The sequence below is a fragment of the Schistocerca americana genome, chromosome 4 (assembly GCF_021461395.2).
Source record: "Schistocerca americana isolate TAMUIC-IGC-003095 chromosome 4, iqSchAmer2.1, whole genome shotgun sequence".
Lineage (NCBI taxonomy): Eukaryota > Metazoa > Arthropoda > Insecta > Orthoptera > Acrididae > Schistocerca > Schistocerca americana.
This window is the reverse complement of record NC_060122.1, coordinates 564201363-564219667: the sequence shown is the minus strand read 5'-3', so window position 1 is coordinate 564219667 and position 18305 is coordinate 564201363. Positions and strand designations below refer to the sequence as shown.

Genomic DNA, 18305 nt, shown 5'->3' with positions numbered 1-18305 from the left:
GGCAAATTTTTCCAAAAGACAGAGCTGCTAAATAACAATAGGGACAAGGGTTATGGAACAAAGGATAACAATCATAATAATTTTCAAATTTTTCATAAAATCATAATAATCTTGTTAAATATGAAAAATGAGCATCACATCAATAATATCAATGCAGTACTTTGGGAAGTGTTCAAGCAGATGTGCTATGCATAAAACAACATCACTAATTTGGTAATTCCACAACATATTACATTTCTGAGCAGTCAAGAAGTCAGTAAATGTCATCTGAAAGAATTGAGTATATAGTGGAAATATGCATTTATAAAAGTGGAAATGGGCAACTTATCTCTAATTATATACCCATGTCTTTCTTTCTGGTGTTCTCAGAATGATTTTGAAAAGATAGTCTACAACACAATATCAAACCATATTTCTGAGGAAACCCTACTAGCAACACCTCAGTTTGGCTTCCATAAAAGCTCTTCTCCTGAGAATGTAATATATTCTGTCTGAAACTCATTCTACTAGAACTAAACAAGAAAAAATACCCTGCATTCATTTTTTTTGTGTTATTCTCGTGGTCTTTGACCATGTCAATCAAAAATTTCTGCTAGGAAAACTAAAATAGTGTGACCTAAAATATAATCCTCTTGTAACGGTGTAGACATGTCTTAACAACTGTAAAGGGAAGGTCATATTTTCAAGTAATACAACTGGAGTAAATTAAATTAAGAGCAGGAAAACCTTAAATACTGTGTGCCACATGGTTCGGTGTTTGGTCTGCTCCTGCTCATGGTGTACATAAACAATTTACTTATACCACTGGTGGACTCCAGAACTGTAATATTTTGTTATGAGTCAAATACACTGCCAGACAAAAAAAAAATTGAAGCACCCAGAAGACATTATTGTATGTCAAAGTACTTTGTGCATGTCCACATATTTGGCAGGTATGTAAATGAGCAGATTTGCAATTTTCTGTGACAGGTAGAATGACCACCACAGTGCATTAACATTGCTCATTTTTTGTGTTGTTAGCATGTTGGACAGAATATATGTAAGGGGTGTGAAGAGTGTCAGATATCGCCAGATCACTGTAAAGGACATGGAAATTTACTTACTCATGTGAGACATTATTATCAGCACCTGACAGAGTTTGAAATGGGCTTGGCCTCGTTGTGTTCTTCCATTTGACCAACTAGTCAAGTCATGCAATATCCAGATTTGTGGACCATTAAGATGTACAGTGCCACAATATTGAACTGCGTAGGAAACTGAGGAAAGGCATCTCCATCTTCAAAGTTCAGGTCAACAACATCTAATCACTAGTGGGAAGCTTGCCACATTGTGCACCAAGCACATCATAACTGCTTCACATCTGCAACTCCCATTTAAGAACAAGCAAACAAGTGAACAACATTCTGTGTCACTCTGCACCACTGGTCAGAACCCTGCAGCAGCCAGACTAGGGAATGATCAACCCACTTCTACTGGCTGTTGTTAACACAACACAGACAGCTACATTTGGAGTGGAGCGAGGACCAGGAAGCATGGACACTGATAAATGGTGTCACATTGTGTTGATTGATGAATTTTGGTTCTACACTACCTCATATGATCATCATTGGTGAGAATAGTGGCAACCTATGGAAAGGTTTCATTCTTCCATTGTGTTAGAGAGGCACAGTGAATTCCAGATCATGATGAGGGGAACCCTCAGGTATGACTTCAAGTCATGGCTGGTGGTGACTGAGGGAACTAATGGCCCAACAATAGGTCATGGACATCCTAGATTAGATTAGATTAGTTTTTCATTCCATAGATCCATGCTGATGAGATCCTTGTGGATGTGGAACATGTCAAATTTTTTTTTTAAGCTGAAATAACAATACTATTAGTATGAATATATACAATACATCATTTGTTTCTATTAAAACATTCGTCAATGGAGTAGATGGAGTTGGCCATTAGTAAGTCTTTCAGGCTCCTTTTAAACTGATCTTTACTTGTAACTAAATTTTTTATGTTTACAGACAAATTATTGAAGATGAGTGTTCCTGAGTAGTGGACCCCTTTTTGAACTGAAGTAAGTGCTTTTAAGTCCTTGTGCAGATCATTTTTGTTCCTGGTATTGTATGTATGAACTGGGCTGTTTGTTGGAAAAAGAGATATATTATTTAGGACAAATTTCATTAATGAGTGAATATACTGAGAGGCAGTAGTTAGTATAGCCAGTTCTTTGAAGAGGTTTCTACAGGACGTCCGTGAATTTACTCCACAAATAATACGTATTACACGCTTTTGGACTCTGAAAACTTTTGTTTGACTTGAAGAGTTACCCCAAAATATTATACCATATGACATTATGGAATGAAAGTAGGCAAAGTATGCAAGCTTTTTCATTTTTATGTCACCTATATCTGCTAACACTCGAATTGCAAATACAGATTTGTTAAGGCGTTTCTGCAGTTCTGTGGTGTGCTTTTCCCAACTGAATTTATTATCAAGTTGTAATCCCAGGAATTTAAGGCTGTCAACCTCTTCTATCTGCTCTTCTTCGTATTTTATGCATATGCTGGGTGGAAACCTCTTACAGGTTCTGAACTGCATATAGTGAGTCTTTTCGAAGTTTAATGTCAGTGAGTTGGCTTTAAACCATTTATTAATATCCATGAAAATATCATTAGCAGATCTTTCTAGAACTACACTTGACATACTATTTATTGCAATACTTGTGTCATCTGCAAACAAAACGAACCCTGCTTCTGGCAGTGTAACTGATGAGAAATCATTAATGTACACAAGAAAAAGAAATGGCCCTAAGATGGATCCTTGTGGGACACCACATGTAATTTCTTCCCATTCTGACGATGACTGATGAGTTAATTCACTAGTCCCTTGCACTGACACCCTTTGTTTTCTGTTAGTGAGGTATGACTTGAACCATTTTGCAGCACTGCCCGTGACACCATAGAATTCTAATTTACTTAAAAGGATGTTGTGGTTCACACAATCAAATACCTTTGACAAAGACCGGAAAATACCTGCTGCTTGTAATTTGTTATTTAATGAATTAAGTACATTTTCACTGTAGGTGTAAATAGCCTTCTCAATGTCAGAACCCTTCAGAAATCCAAACTGTGTTCTTGATAATATGTTATTTGTGGTCAGATGGTTGAGCAGCTACCTGTACATTACTTTTTCTAAAATTTTTGAGAATGCTGGCAAAAGTGAAATCGGTCTGTAGTTTGATGGTATCTCTTTATTCCCTTTCTTGAATAGATGCTTAACATCTGCTTATTTTAGCCAGTCAGGAAATGTCCTAGTTATAATTGACTGGTTACACAAGTAACTTACAATTGTACTAAACTCACAAGAACATGCCTTAATTAACTTTGTTGATATTTCATCGTACCCACTAGAATGCTTTGTTTTTAAAGATTTTATTATGGAAGTTATTTATTTTGGTGAAGTGAGTGATATATTCATGTACTTGAAGCTATTTGTGAATGCTAGTTTCAGATATTCAAGGGCATTATTTACTGATCCTGAAAGTCCCAGTAATGGATATAAAGTACTTGTTAAATAGATTTGCCACACTATGCCCATCAGTTACTTATGTGTCATCTACCCTTAGTGCTATTTGCTCCTGTTCCTTTCTGGTTCTACCAGTCTGCTCTTTCACTATATCCCATATTGTTTTTATTTTGTTCCCTGACATTGCTATCTTCTTCTCGTAGTGCATTTGTTTAGACGTCTGAATTACTTTTTTTAATGTTTTACAGTATTCCTTGTATTTAGCTAAATCATCAGCATTGGAGCTATTCTTGGTCAACAGATACATTTTCCTTTTTGTCTTACAGGAAATCTTTATTCCTTGTGTAATCCATGGTTTTATTATAGACTTCTGTTTAATTTGAGTAACTTTTAGAGGAAAACAGTTTTCAAACATGGTACTGACATTGTTCATGAATGTGTTATATTTTTCATTCATGTCATGAGCACTATAAATATCTTTCCAGTTCATATCTTTGAGCAGTTTTCTAAAACACTCAATTTTTGGTTGATTGACAACTCTCCTGTACTCAGATTTAGCAGTCTTGATAATCTGCTTAGAATTTACATATAAAACAAGGAGCTGCATGTCATGATCTGATAGTCCATTTATAACAGGTTTTATTATATGATTTTGTTCCTTTGATTTGTCTATAAAAATGTTATCAATGGCTGTCCTTGAGGATTTAGTGATCCTAATTGGAAAGTTTACAGTGTGAGTTAGAGTGAAAGACAACATTACTAACTGCAGTGAATGTTTCCTGGAAGATTGTATTAGAAAATCTGTATTAAAGTCACCAGCAATAAAAATTTCTTTGTTTCTTCCTGTTAAATAACCCAAAAGAGCTTCTAGATGATCTAAGAATAGATTATAATTTGCTGCAGGTGCTCGGTAAATAATTATTATTGTATAGGATCTGTTATGGAACTCTACTTCTGTTGCACATGCTTCTAGATGCTGCTCTAAACAGAATTTATTAATGTCAATGTTCTTGAATTTATGGCAACTCCTCCTCCATCCATATCTACTCTGCAGAAATAGGAAGCTAGCTTAAATCCTGAAATGTCTAACACATCTATATCAGTGGTCACTTGATGTTCAGAGAGGCAGATTATGTCAATTTGGTTAGATGAATTCATTTCATCGATATAAATGAGTAGTTCGCTTTATTTCTAAGTCCCGGAATGTTCTCGTGTAATAAAGATAACTGATACTGCATACTAATGGGATTGTAACTGCTTTGGTGAAGATGAACTGGCAGTTGCTGATTACTTTCTGTTAAACACTGTTTAAATGGAGGCTGTATGATAAAATCTGACTCCTGTTCGTGTTTTCTCAAACTGAGTGTGTCTGCCAATCTCTCTTAAAACTCGTTTTCTTTCCCCCTTCCCTATCCTAAAAAAGGCATCCCTCTGACACCTGTGACCACTGGTATTTTACCACTTGTGCCAGTGTCCCCCCTTAAGTTTTCTGCAATCAACCCAGACAGTTTTCCCTTCACTTTCCTATTGAGGTGAAGGCCATGCCTAGTGTAGTCCCACCTATCGATAGCATCCACAGGAATCAAACCAATATGGGACCCTATATCCGTCCTAAGCAGCCACACCAACTCCAAGTTCACCCTCCCTACGGAAGAGTTCAAATGAGGCTTATCATAGCGTCTTAACACAGACACAAATCCCACACTCGTATGCTTTGTTGCTGATGCTATCTTCACCAGGTCACTCTCTATGGAATCTAATCTAATCTAATCTAATCCTGTGTCATCCTGTGCCACTTTCCAACAGGACAATGCTCATCTACACGTGGTGTGTGTCTGTATGAACTGTCTGCTTGATAGATACACCCATTGCCAGCAAAATCCCCAGATCTGCCACTCATAGAAGATGTGTGGCACCAGCTCAGATGTCGACTCTCTTCCAATGCTTATGACATCATTCCCGACAACATCAGTGCATTCATCCACAACAGTGGGGAAGGAACATCATATGAGGAGGGCTGGCTGTAATAGGGCTGACACTGATAGAACTGATACCAATGAGGAAAGAGTAGGCATCTGATGGTGTCAAGGATAAGGGCTGAAATGAAGTGATGATACTGCCACTGTGGAACTCTGTGAACATGGAACCGAATGCTGTATGGTACAACAACATTGCAAACAACCTGAATGAAGGTGGTGCAGCTGGCCACACACAAAAATTATGAAGGGTCTGTCTAAATACTGCTCATTAACATGCTCACTAAAACACTGCATGGGAGACTGTTGGCCAGGAGCCAACAACAAAGTCCACACATGCGTCAACTAGAGGTGATGGTCACTACAACCAAAATGCATATCCAATTATTCCCCCTATAACTCATAGTCTATGTCCTCCAAATGAGTGTCCACAACAGAATGGAAAGCACAAACAAACAGTTACCGCACTTGCACTTGCAAGTGAATTGCACTGGGCTGTGGATTGAATATGCTGTAGACTATGACCTCCAACCCCAAGTGTTGATGGTACAAGGCTAAGTCCTCACTCTGGCCATCAAACACCCAAAATTTCACTGCTGAAATCAGAGAAGCATGCTGAGACATGCTTTTGCAGACAAAAGCTGCATGAGCTGCTTTATGCCCTGCAGCAATTTCTGTTGATCCTGTGACTAAACGATGTGAGACAAAGACAACTCTGCTGAAGGTACACATATGGTATCATAAAAGGACATTCAAACCATAGTTAGAAATACACTGCCAGTTCTGTGACTTGAACTGCCACAGAAATAATAAAAAGGCACTAAACATCCACTGAAAACAAGACAGACCAACAGCAACAATGAAAAGAATTCCATTTGCAACCACGTGTGAGGGAAGACAGCAAATGTGACTCACAGATACTGTTGGAAGCTTCACAGAAGGCAACTAGCACTGCTGAGTACAAGGTGTGACAAACCCAAAAACAGGAAAATGCTGCCCCTTTGGAACAAACTGACACACAAATGAAACTATATTTACTTGAAAACTTCTCAATCAGTGAGAAAAACAGTACATTACTCCGGCAAACAAACCAACATACAGCAAGAACCCTAAACCACACATTAAAATACTCTCACTTCAAATGTCCTCTATGGCAGACAAGGAATGAAAAAAAAACTACAACATACTTTAGCACACATGGACACAGACACATACCCACTTTTCTATTCTGTACTCTGCATTAAAAGATGACCCTCAAGTTGCAATACAAAACACTTTACTAGCTGTGCTAATGACAGTGACATTTGTCCTAAAAACAATAACTGAAACATTGTTTTTGATCACTTGAAATAACAAACACCAGATCTGCAGGATGCTTCATCCCATATGGCTGTAGGGAAGCATCCACGAAGCACCATGTCGCATGGAGTAGTCTATGCGTGCTGGTGATCAGAAGCAGAGTGGAGCATCCTGGCTCATCTTGGCAAGTTCCATTTGATGGACTATGAAGACTGGTGCCTCCTATCTTGGATCTGTAAGAGCAACTGAACTGCACTTTACTGGAACTGGAACCTGAACTGCAACTGGCCTGCTGAAGGCTGTACCTGGCATTATGTATCCAGCACACAGAAGTAAATTTACATCCACATGATGAGCAGGTGCTGTTTGTTCTTTGATAGCAGCACTGCTGATTTCATGGTGCACATGCTGCTTGGAAGCATAGCTGGTGCCCCTAGTGGGGCCTGTTACAAACGGTGTATAAATGCACTGTTTGTATATAGCATGGTGCCATGTCCTGTGATGCCTGTCTTGTATGTATACACAATCACCGAAGGAGAGAAACTTGAGGGGCAATGGATAGGCAACCCCATGATGAAATAGACACTGGACTGGCAGTGTAAATATGCAGTCTATGGCCAATATATAACACAAATGATGAAAGGAAGAAAGTTTATTGCTTTCTACATTTTCACTGTTTGTGCAAGAACACTGCTGAATCAAGCATGACAATTTATTTTATAACTTCTTTACTGATAACTTTATTTGTAACACATTTTTCATACAGTATCCATATATACCATTGAATGTGCCTGCAAAATTATATCACTGTACAAGACATAGTTCAGGAGATATGTCATAAACACTGAGAATCATCAAAACATTACCCAAGTTATACTCATCCAGTGTTTGATAATTAGAGATTTAGTGACTGCCAGTAAATTTTAAACATAATGTCAAGTATTTTCCAAATGATTTCTCCTTATATGCTTAATGCTACATATTTAACATGTTACCTCATTTGTAAAATAATCTGAAGTTTGAAGCTGTTCTATGCATGGGAGTTTGATTCTTTAAAAAATTAGCGATGTACTGGTTCAATCATTATGTGTCAAAAATACAGCCTGAAAAGGAACCTTGAGAGACATGAAAGATAGCAAGACAACATTAATTGTGACTAGCAACTGCTAGACACTGAGTCTTTACACTGCATTAACCAAAAATGATTACCATACAGTTATGTCCCATGTCTTCATACATATCTTAAAATGATTGTACAAAACTTTTCAGGAAGTATACTACACTCGTGTTTAAATTAAAGCAACAAACTGCTATTTCCTTGTGTTGTATCTAATTCATGGTATAATCATACCAAATATCAACAGACGTCCATAAAACTGTGCTCTGGATGGACAATGGCATTCCAGTCAATGGACAACCATGATGTCAGGACACCTATCAAACAGGGTAGTGTTTGCTGAGTAGTTCCACATCCACAATTGCTGTGTATACAGTCATGGATGGTGCATTATGGCAAGCAGAAGATGCCTACCAGACTCTCTATGGTGGAAGGCATTAGAAGAATGGGAGCAGGACAATCACAAACTGATAAGACCTGAAGGCTTAATGTGAATCATTCTGTTGTTTCTCAGATGTGGCAACAATTTATAAGAGACTGAAGCAGTATCCTTAAGACCAAGGCAGGGTCAACCACATGTGACATTAAATTGAGAGGATCATTATTTGGCCATAAGGGCAAGACGGTACCACCTTAGTACTGCAAGGCAACTGAGATCTGGCCTAGCAGCATCCACTATACATGTTGTATTGAGACAAACAGTGCAGAGAAGCCTTCAGCACAGTAGCCTTTATTGTCAGAGACCTTCTCAATGTGTACTTTTGATGCACCTTCACAGAAGAGAACATCTAGAGTGAAGTCATCAACATGCCACCTGGACGATTGAACAATCCGTCAATGTTTTTTCACACAAGAGTCCTGATTTGGTGTGCAGAATAATTTTTGATGCATTCACATCTGGAGGCAATGTAGAACATGACTTCATAATCCAAACATTGTGGACAGAGATCAATATAGATAAGGATCCATAATTCCGTGTGCTGGGATTACATTGATCACTCAAACACCTCTTCATGAAACTGCATGGGTAAATCGGTGAAGTTCAACTGCTGCCACATATCGCAATGAGATCTTGGGACATCATGTACAGTTGTTGCAAGTTGGTGTGGGCCCAGACTTGATATAGCAATAAATGGTTGAAACTAGGCTTAAGAAATTGAAGATATTTGGAAAGACCTTTGCAAAATGTTGTTTATTTACTTTACATAATGTTCATTAGCTGGTAGCTCATTTTTGGTTGATAAATACTTTATCAATTAAATGACATTAAGACTGGATAAAATCTATATACATGTAAATATGGATGGGTGTTCCACATCTCCTAAACCACTGGATTCATTCCAACCAAACTTGGTACACCTACTGCATACTGTCTGAAAAAAGATCACTGTGGGGGTAAGAACCACCTAGTTCCTATAGGAGTGGTGGTAGGGATGAAACAGTTTGGTAATGCCTGACATTTAGGCTGTCTTCACAACTGTCGTGTTGTGCAGTTAACATCAGAATGCATTGCAGGGGATGTAAGTGAGCAGAGAGAAGGATGCAGGTGTGTATAATGAGAGGGGAAGAATGTGATGGACATAGAAAATTGAAGGTATAGGTGAACAGAGATAATAGATAGGGTTAGATGGACAGAGAGATTGGGAAGAGGAGATGAACAGAGAGAAGGGAAGAAGAGATGGACAAGAAGAGGGGGAGGAGGAGATAGACAGAAATAGGAAGTGGAGCAGATAGTCAGAGAAAGAGAGAGGAGAAGATGGATAGAGAGAGAGCAGGAGGAAATTGAAAGAGAGATTGTTACAGAGAAGGGCAGGAGGGGATGGGCAGAGACAGGGGAAAGGATTGAGAAGTGTTGGAGGCAAGTGGAAGAGTGAATGGGGTTCTGGGCAGGTGGAAAAGGAAGAGGGGGCATGGGGACATGGAGAGAGATAAGTGGGAGGTGGAGATGAAAGAGACAGGCTGAGGAGGAGTTGGATAGAGAGAGAGGAGGAGTGGATAGAGAGAAGGGGAGGAGGAGGTGGACAGAGGGAGAGAGAAGGAGAAGATGGGCAGCAAGAGAAGGAATGAGTAGGTGGAATGAGAGAGGGGGGAGTAGGAGACTGAAAGAGATATATAGAAAGAAGGAGATAAATGAGACAAGGAGGAAATGGGCAGAGAGAGGAGGAGGAGCAAATGTGTGCAGTATATTCGCCATACTTAAATGTGGACAAAGTCATGGGTAATAAGCTAATTAGTAAATAAAACGTCTTGGTCATTCCACAATGTCATTTCAGGCTACAATACATGTTAGTGGAAAATATGGGCATACAATGGGAAACTTCTAATCACCTTTCACATATCAGAGCACAATAATGTCATCAATATGGAAGGATGTTGACTTACTTACTCAGAAAGGCAAATAGGAACACACAAAGAATGTAAGACAGGTAGGGGTATCATGATGGCCCTGATGTCAACCAAAAGGGTGTATGTGACATGTGTGCACTGATTGTAATGTGTGCAGTGAGGGAAATGTATGCTTTAACTCATCATAAGGTATGAACAAATAGTGTAACATATATATTACACCATGTGCCAGAGGATTACATGGTAGCTGTTGAGTACTGCATGTTCCTCTGGGCCTCATTCCCCTTGTGTAATTACTTTTTTATGTAGAGAAGCAACAGTCCCTACACAACACCTTGTGTGGATCCATATATTCTGGTTTCTGATTTCAATCTTAGTTTTATTTTGTTGCTGAATTAATCAATATGACAGTGTTTTCTGTGGGAAAAAGAAGCCCCTAACAATGCAAGAAAGATTTCAAAAATGCCGAAACGTTTTAGTGTCCCCAGCAGAATTGTATTGTCACAGAATGAACAATTTTTACATAGCTACAAAATATGCCCACAGCTTAATCTGCCATCTTTAGCTAATATATGGCTTCTGCATGTTGTACAAGCAATGAACGCACACTAATATAAAGCATGGAAAACACACAAACACACGCATCCACTTGAATCCAATTAAGATATCATACATTTTTTATAACATTAGTCAGTTTCGTAAATTAATATATGCATTCTCTATTTTTGATAACTTTATTTAGCATTAGATTCACCAAAATTAAAAGAAAATTAGATAAAACTATATATTTCTAGAGTTTAACACTGCTAGTTTTGGATAGAAAGTAAGGGGTTGCTGACACACTCATTAGTCCTTATCACACTATTACCCTTTAATCAAAGAAATAAAAGAAAAGTAGAAAGAAAACACCAAGAAAAGATAGCTAATGGGTAAACAGACTTATAATAAAATTTAGAAAAAATAACTTACTTTAGAATATAACAGATTTAATTTAAGGAAATTAGTTTTAATAATTAAATTTAACAATATGTTTGTGTACATGTTAATATTATGTATGCATAGGCTTAATAATTTACAAGATTTACCTTATATAAATGTCGCACATGTTGATCTGAATCTTTCAGCAAAAGATAGTCTGGTTTTGATAAGCTGAAATGTAAAGCAAAATAAATTGTAATTCTCCAAAGTTGGCAAGCTAATTATATATAAGATTTGTATGCAATTATTCTCATAGAATAATGACAACTTTGGTTCTCACCAAGAAACACTTACCCTGAGATCTTTATATTTGCTTCTCTTTCCAATTGTACCACAGTTGAGCACAGTGTTGTATTGTTTATGTCATTACTTGTTGTATTTACAATGACTGAAAATGTCAGCATTGTAGCATTTTCATTTATGAAGGCATATTTTGTTACACTCATTACATCAAATTCCACAGTAAGATTTTTCTGTAGGAACAAACAATAGCAAGTTACACTGTAAGAAATGTGAGCAATAATATCATTATTTTACAGTAATTGTACCTAACACCACTTTAAAAAGCAACTTAATTATTCAAAGGAACACCATACATTCAGTACTTATTGCTCAATAACGAGTATTGTGTATTAATCCTGACCATTTGAAACTAGTATCAAAGGTATGGTGTCTGTATAAGGGTAGTATTATGCAATACAAATCAGTTCCTGCAGAGATCAGAAGAAATTCAATTCACTCTGAACAAATTTCTACGAAGAACTAAACGAAATTAAAGGGCAAAAGATCAGGAAATGTTGTGAAAGATATGTATATGAATGCAACATGTGGTACTTTGAATAACTGAAGCTTCTGATTGATCAGGAAAAGCCAGATACCACACAGTCAACATAACCAGAGGAAACTGATAACCATAGTTGCATAGCAATAAGCAGAAATGTTTGTTTTACTAGTAATACATCTTTGAACTGCCAAATAAGACCAAATGATCTGTCCGGTGAGCACATACGTATATGTTTCTGCAACAGTTGCCACAGTATGCACATAATATCACATAACCTTCCAATCAGAATACTTGTTTTATTTTATTTGCAACAATGGTTATAGTAGAGAAATACACAGAAAACGGCACATGTAGAAAATAAATTATGCAGTTCTCCTTTTGTATTTGCAATAAGTTGTTGTTTTGGTTGTGATTTAGGAATCTGTGTTGTAACAAAAAAGCTCTTGATACACTAAAATACTTACAGAAAATTATCAGGCATGTTTCACCCATTCTGCATAACTCTTGCAGAGCATATCTTGTTTTAACAAACACGACTTTAGCCTACATGCTAACTTGAAGCCTGAACTTACAGATGTTAGTCCCAAAGGCATTGCACTACTTGTTGTGTTTGTTGTGTACACTTCTAATAGTGAGTCAAAGCTACAAATTAGCACTATTTCTTTTCTGTAACCACCAAACATCACAGAGGCTCACTTACAGTGCCACTAGGAGAAAAGCCAAATAGTAATGAGTTGTCCTAGAGATGGTAGTGAGTATGTTACTAAAAGGAGAAATTTTTGCTCTTTGTATAACAACTGTATTCAGTTGGAAAATAAATCCCTATACATACCATTTACAAAGAGCACATAACTTGTTCTATCTGAGAATGCTGCAGAGGCAAGCAAAATATTTTGATTCACTTCTACTTTCTCTCCATACTGTAACTGGGCTTGAATCACAGCCCAACACTTAATAGTTGGTGCAAAATTTAAATATCGCCACAGAGTTTCATAAAGCAAAATACTCAGATCATCTGTTTGTTATTTGAATTCACTAAAAATTAAGACACAGTTAATTAGAATAATTAATCTCAAAACCACTATTCTTATGAGATCACCAACCAACTATACATCCAACAGAATGTCCACTATCATACTGCGACCAGAAGCAGGGATGACCAATGACTGGCAGAGCACAGCTGAATGCAACATGTTGAAGTTCACTGGTTGCTTTACAGCACATACCACCTGCCTTATCCTTTCTAGTAACACCTCCATACATGGGAATTGTTTTCTTGGACTCAGCCTTTGTCAGCCCTATCCCTACATCAAATTCCACCTTGTCCCAATCCTTCCCACTTCACCTTATCAATGTACACTAACAGTTCCCCCTTGGCACTCTCCCTCTTCCTCTGATCTGTCACCCTCTCCAGTGAGTTCTCTACTTCATGGTGTGCCACTAGCAATTCCCTATACTTACACCATGGAGAGCTCATCAGTGCCACATTCTTATTCTTTCCCTTGCTGCCTCTCCCTCCCAGCCATCAGCCACCATTTTCTCCAAGCCTCCCTCTCCCAGCCTCCATTTCCTCTCATTGTTACTCTTCACTCCCAGACAGCTTGCAGTACTCACACAATGTGGTTAGTTGAAACATTGTAGCAGTGTTTGTGTGTTTTATATTAGTTTATTGTGATAAAGTATCTTGTCCAAAAGCTCTACAACAGTTTTAGTCTTGTTTCTGTCCCTTTAAACTGATTAGTGCCTCAGCTATACTGTGAATGATTACTTTTACTTCTTCAATTATTTATATGCTAACCAGGATTTTTCATTGACATATTTATTACCCCGTCAATCATTTATTGCTTCTGTTATGAGGTGAGGTGTTGTGTTTCGTTCATTCCTCTGTTCATATGTCACTTTGCTTTTTCTTGCACTGTACAAGGCATATGTAGTTGCTCAGTTTTCTAAAACATGATGTAGAAACCAGTACCTGTCACAACTCAAACATACTCCCCATCAGTGACACTGATTACCATTTTTCCCATTAATATCCCTACATAGATGCTATTTCCATTGTTAAGCACTTCATCAGTAAACAATTACTAATACAAAATCCATATTTTGTACATAAAATTTTCATTCTCCTAAATATTCCCTTTGTCATTGAGGAGATGATACACAGAGAGACCAGGAAAATATTCACAAGCACTAGAACTGCTCTGTTTTGTGGCTATGTTTGTAAAAGTTATTTATATTAAGTCATCCCAAAAAGACAGCAGTATCTGGTATTACTCAAATAAGTGTTTATGGATTTCCAGCATGCTGGGATACTGAACAGTCAACAACATATCATATTATTTCAGTAGGACAAACAGCCAAAGTTCCAAAATAGCTCTTTTTATTACTTGATGATCACTATTTTCCAGGTGTTATTCATAACATCCATCCAATCAGAATAAATATTACTCCATATAGCAATCAATCATAACAATCCTTATGCAAAGGAGTAAAATGCAAGTGATCATGAAAGCAGATCCAACCCAGTATTCCTTGGTTCACTTCCATCCTTCCTATTTAAATTTTCCTCAGCATAGTTATGAAAATAATTGCCACATATTTCACACATATATTTTTCCTTCTCTCTTCCAATCCTACCATGTAATTACACTTAGCAAATAGTTTCTGTCAACATGAATGTCACTACAGTTATAATAACTCATGCATTCCAGCTTAACTATTCTCCACAATACTGATACATCTCATATACTTTTGTGATGTCTAAATTTGATGTATCTCATTGCAAACAGCAAAACAGTGTATTTGATTTGCAAAATGTGATTTGTGTGAGACTTTGAAATCAAGAATGTGATTCTCTTAATTTATTATACACTGATGACCCCAAACATTATGACCTCTGTCCAACTCAAGGTTGTATGCTGCCTGGTGGTGCTGAGGGCACATGATGCAGTAAGAGGAGTATATGAGGGGAGCAGTGACACTTGGGGAATCATTCTAGTGACAATAAGTGGCATAAATGGAGAATCCATTGACTTAAGTGACTTTAACAAAAGTACAAACAGTGAAGCTGGTCACCTGTTCACATGCTACTGTTGTGAGCATCCATGGAAAGTGACTGAAGAATGCTGAAACCATGAGTAGGAGACAAGAAGCTGGACATCAATACCTCATCACAGAACATTTGGACCACAGGCTTGTCCACTCTCCAAAGCAGATGTAGCAGATCTGATGACAGAGGACACTGCTGGCACAGGTACAAATGTGATGGAACATGCCGTTCAGCACACAGTGTTGAACAAGGAGTTCCATAGTAGAAGACACCTAATTGTTTCCACGTTAACCCAACAACATTGTCAATTATGATTACATTGGGCATGGAATCATCAAGAATTGACTGTGGATCAATGGAATTGTGTTGGCTGGTTGGATTAATACCATTGACCAGGTCAATGGTCATGCCACCACACAAGTGAATGGCTGCTCGAAACAAGCAGCACACCATAGATGCAGGCAAATGGGAGCAGTATTATGTTATGGGGGACATTCATCTAAGCTTCTGTGGAATTAGCAGTAGTATCCAAGTCACCATGACACCTGTGGACTATGTGAATATTATTAGGGACCATCTGTAAACTCCTTATGCTTGATGTCTTCCCCAACAGTGATGGCATCTCGCAGCAGGATAGCTATCCATGTCATAAGGCCAGAATCCTGCCATAGTGGTTTGAGGAGTACGCTAGTTAACTCATATTGATGTCTTGACCATCAAATTCAGCCTACCTGAATCCAATAACACTCAACTGGGATGCTATTGCGCACCAGCTCTGCACTCACAAACCAACTGCCCATAAATTACAGGATGTGCGTGACATGTGCAAAAGCATCCAGTGCCACAAATCTCTGGAAACTTACAAAGTACTTATTGAATCCATGGCATGCAGAATCACTGCTGAAATACATTCCAGACGTGGATCAATATGCTTTTAACCAGGTAGTCATAATATTTTGGTTCACCAGTGTATGAATTAAAGTGCTTTCCTCCTTAGATTCTTTCCAGTTTCCGAGTGAGGTGGCACAGTGGCTATCACACTGAACTCGCATTCAGGAGGACGATGGTTCAATCCTGTTTCTGGCCATCCTGATTCAGGTTTTCCATGATTTTTGTAAATCACTACAGGATAGTTCCTTTAAAAGGGCATGGCCGACTTCCCTCCCCGTCCGTCCCTAATCTGATGACTTCACTGTGTGCTCTCCTCCCCCAAATAATCCAGTACTTTCCAGTTCCCATAAAATCTGTTTCTTCAACTTAATATATATTTGTTTCATTTTAGGGGGTCTTATGAAATCATAAACATTTTTGGCTGTCAGATAACTCATGCTCATCTGTCAACCTCTACACTTCTCTTAGCGAGCTAGTAGCATTTTGCTGTCAGTTATAGCAATGGAAGATGGACCTACCATTTGTTGCTTTGCTTGCAGAACAGGTAGGTTTTGGGATGGAGAGAAATTACAGTAATACATTTATACAATGCAGGCTTTTATGTCTGGTATTTGTGCTTTTTGTGATATTTGTTTTGTGATAATTAGACTGTCATTTGAGGCATAATCTCTGCTTACTATTTACTGTTTCAGTGCTGGGCCATAAAAACTCAGAAAAGTGTTACAATCTCAAACCAGCTCAGTAGTCTGAAGTGCTACTACATATTCAGGCAATAGCTAGTTTATGATTTCATCAGTCTGCTGCCTAAGATCACTGCGTCATACTGACCTATATTGTAGAGCTTTATTCAGTACTAAGGTCTATCACTTGTCTAGTTTCAATCCTTCTTCTTTTTGATCAAATTGATTTTATGTTTCTGAATTTATGTGGTCTCTCCATATATCCTAACATAGTAGTGATATGATCGATGCAAGTATCTTCTGGCCAACAGGAATAAATTGGCAATTCCTGAAAATGCATAGAAAACAGGGAATCACCAAATTTGTTTCTCTTATACCATGATTTTATCAAGCCCAAATCATTACTATACTCGGATGTACAGTGGAGCCATAGAAATTCAGAAACACAAAAACATCTTCAACAGAAAATACGAGGAACTGAAATCAAACAAGTAGTGGGCATTAGTACTAAACAAAGCACCATAAAACAGTTCAACAAGACTATGCTCTCTTAGTCAGTGTACTGATGACATAACGAACAGCCTGTTGCCTTGAGACATATAGAGTGTTCAGCTTGTTGAACTTGGATATTGTAACTACTTTACGAGTTGTTATGGCCTCTGATGATATATCTGTTATTTGGAACACAAAATGTTAGGCCATGAAATGGACTTGTATGACATCCAAATGTCCATAAAAGAAATATCACCAGAAAAGGAATGTGGTGTTATACCAGAAGATTTATTTGTGCATTCTTGTTACATGAAACAAAACTTCAACTTTTAAGTAATGTGGCAACTAAGGTGAAACACTAAATTATAACAAGGCAAAGATCTTGTCCTGAAGAAAGGATTCTACTTTGCAGTCACCAGTATAATCACTGATGTAATAATGTACCATGAGACACATTTCCTACAACAACTTATATTTGAAACTTCTGAAAGAGTGGAGCAGTATCCTAAAATGTCCATACTATGCCACCATTTCTTTCTCACTGAGATTGTAAAGCCAGAGTAAAAGATATGGAACCAATGATTTTGCCTGAGTCCAACTAAAATAAAAATATTAATAGTGGTTTCAGTTGTTTCTTAATAACCACATAATACAAAAAAATACTTACTGCCACTATGGTATCATTATATACATTTCCAATATCACACACAATTTCTAGATCTATTGTTTGTTTACATAGTTTTGGTATTTTTGCTGGTTCAATTAATGCTTCACTTTCAACTGTCAAGGTAACTGAATAAGCTGGCTCACACCCATTGTGAAGCATCACTTCCAATGATATTAGACCTTCTGAACCAACAATATAAACATTGTTTCCACCAAATCTGAAACAGATACAATTACAATACCACAAACATATCCCTTTTGTTAATTTCTTGCCTCCTCTGAGTATACATTTTCTTTTAATGTTTAAATAGGTAGATCTGGCCACCAGCAGGACACTGAGTATAAATTAATCAATGACTAACAATCTTTAAGAATGAATTTAAAATCATGAGCATTAGTTTAAAACATGCATTCATCCATTCACTAATCATTCTTCAAGGATTTTATCATGAATTTTCAGGGGTATGTAACTAGTCCAAATATACATTAGCGAAGAGACACAATTGTT

At 37.5% G+C, this 18305-nt stretch overlaps 1 protein-coding gene across 1 annotated transcript in view; it reads right to left on the bottom strand.

Moving 5' to 3' along the window:
* The window catches only part of LOC124614042 (integrin alpha-PS5-like), a 586089-nt gene that overhangs the window by 104798 nt on the left and 462986 nt on the right, over positions 1 to 18305 (bottom strand). Inside the window, exons 16-18 of the mRNA XM_047142872.1 lie at positions 17799 to 18015; positions 11530 to 11708; positions 11343 to 11406 (exon numbers count right to left, since the gene is read on the bottom strand). Coding sequence (XP_046998828.1) covers positions 11343 to 11406; positions 11530 to 11708; positions 17799 to 18015 — 460 coding nt within the window. The remainder of the gene's footprint in view (positions 1 to 11342; positions 11407 to 11529; positions 11709 to 17798; positions 18016 to 18305) is intronic.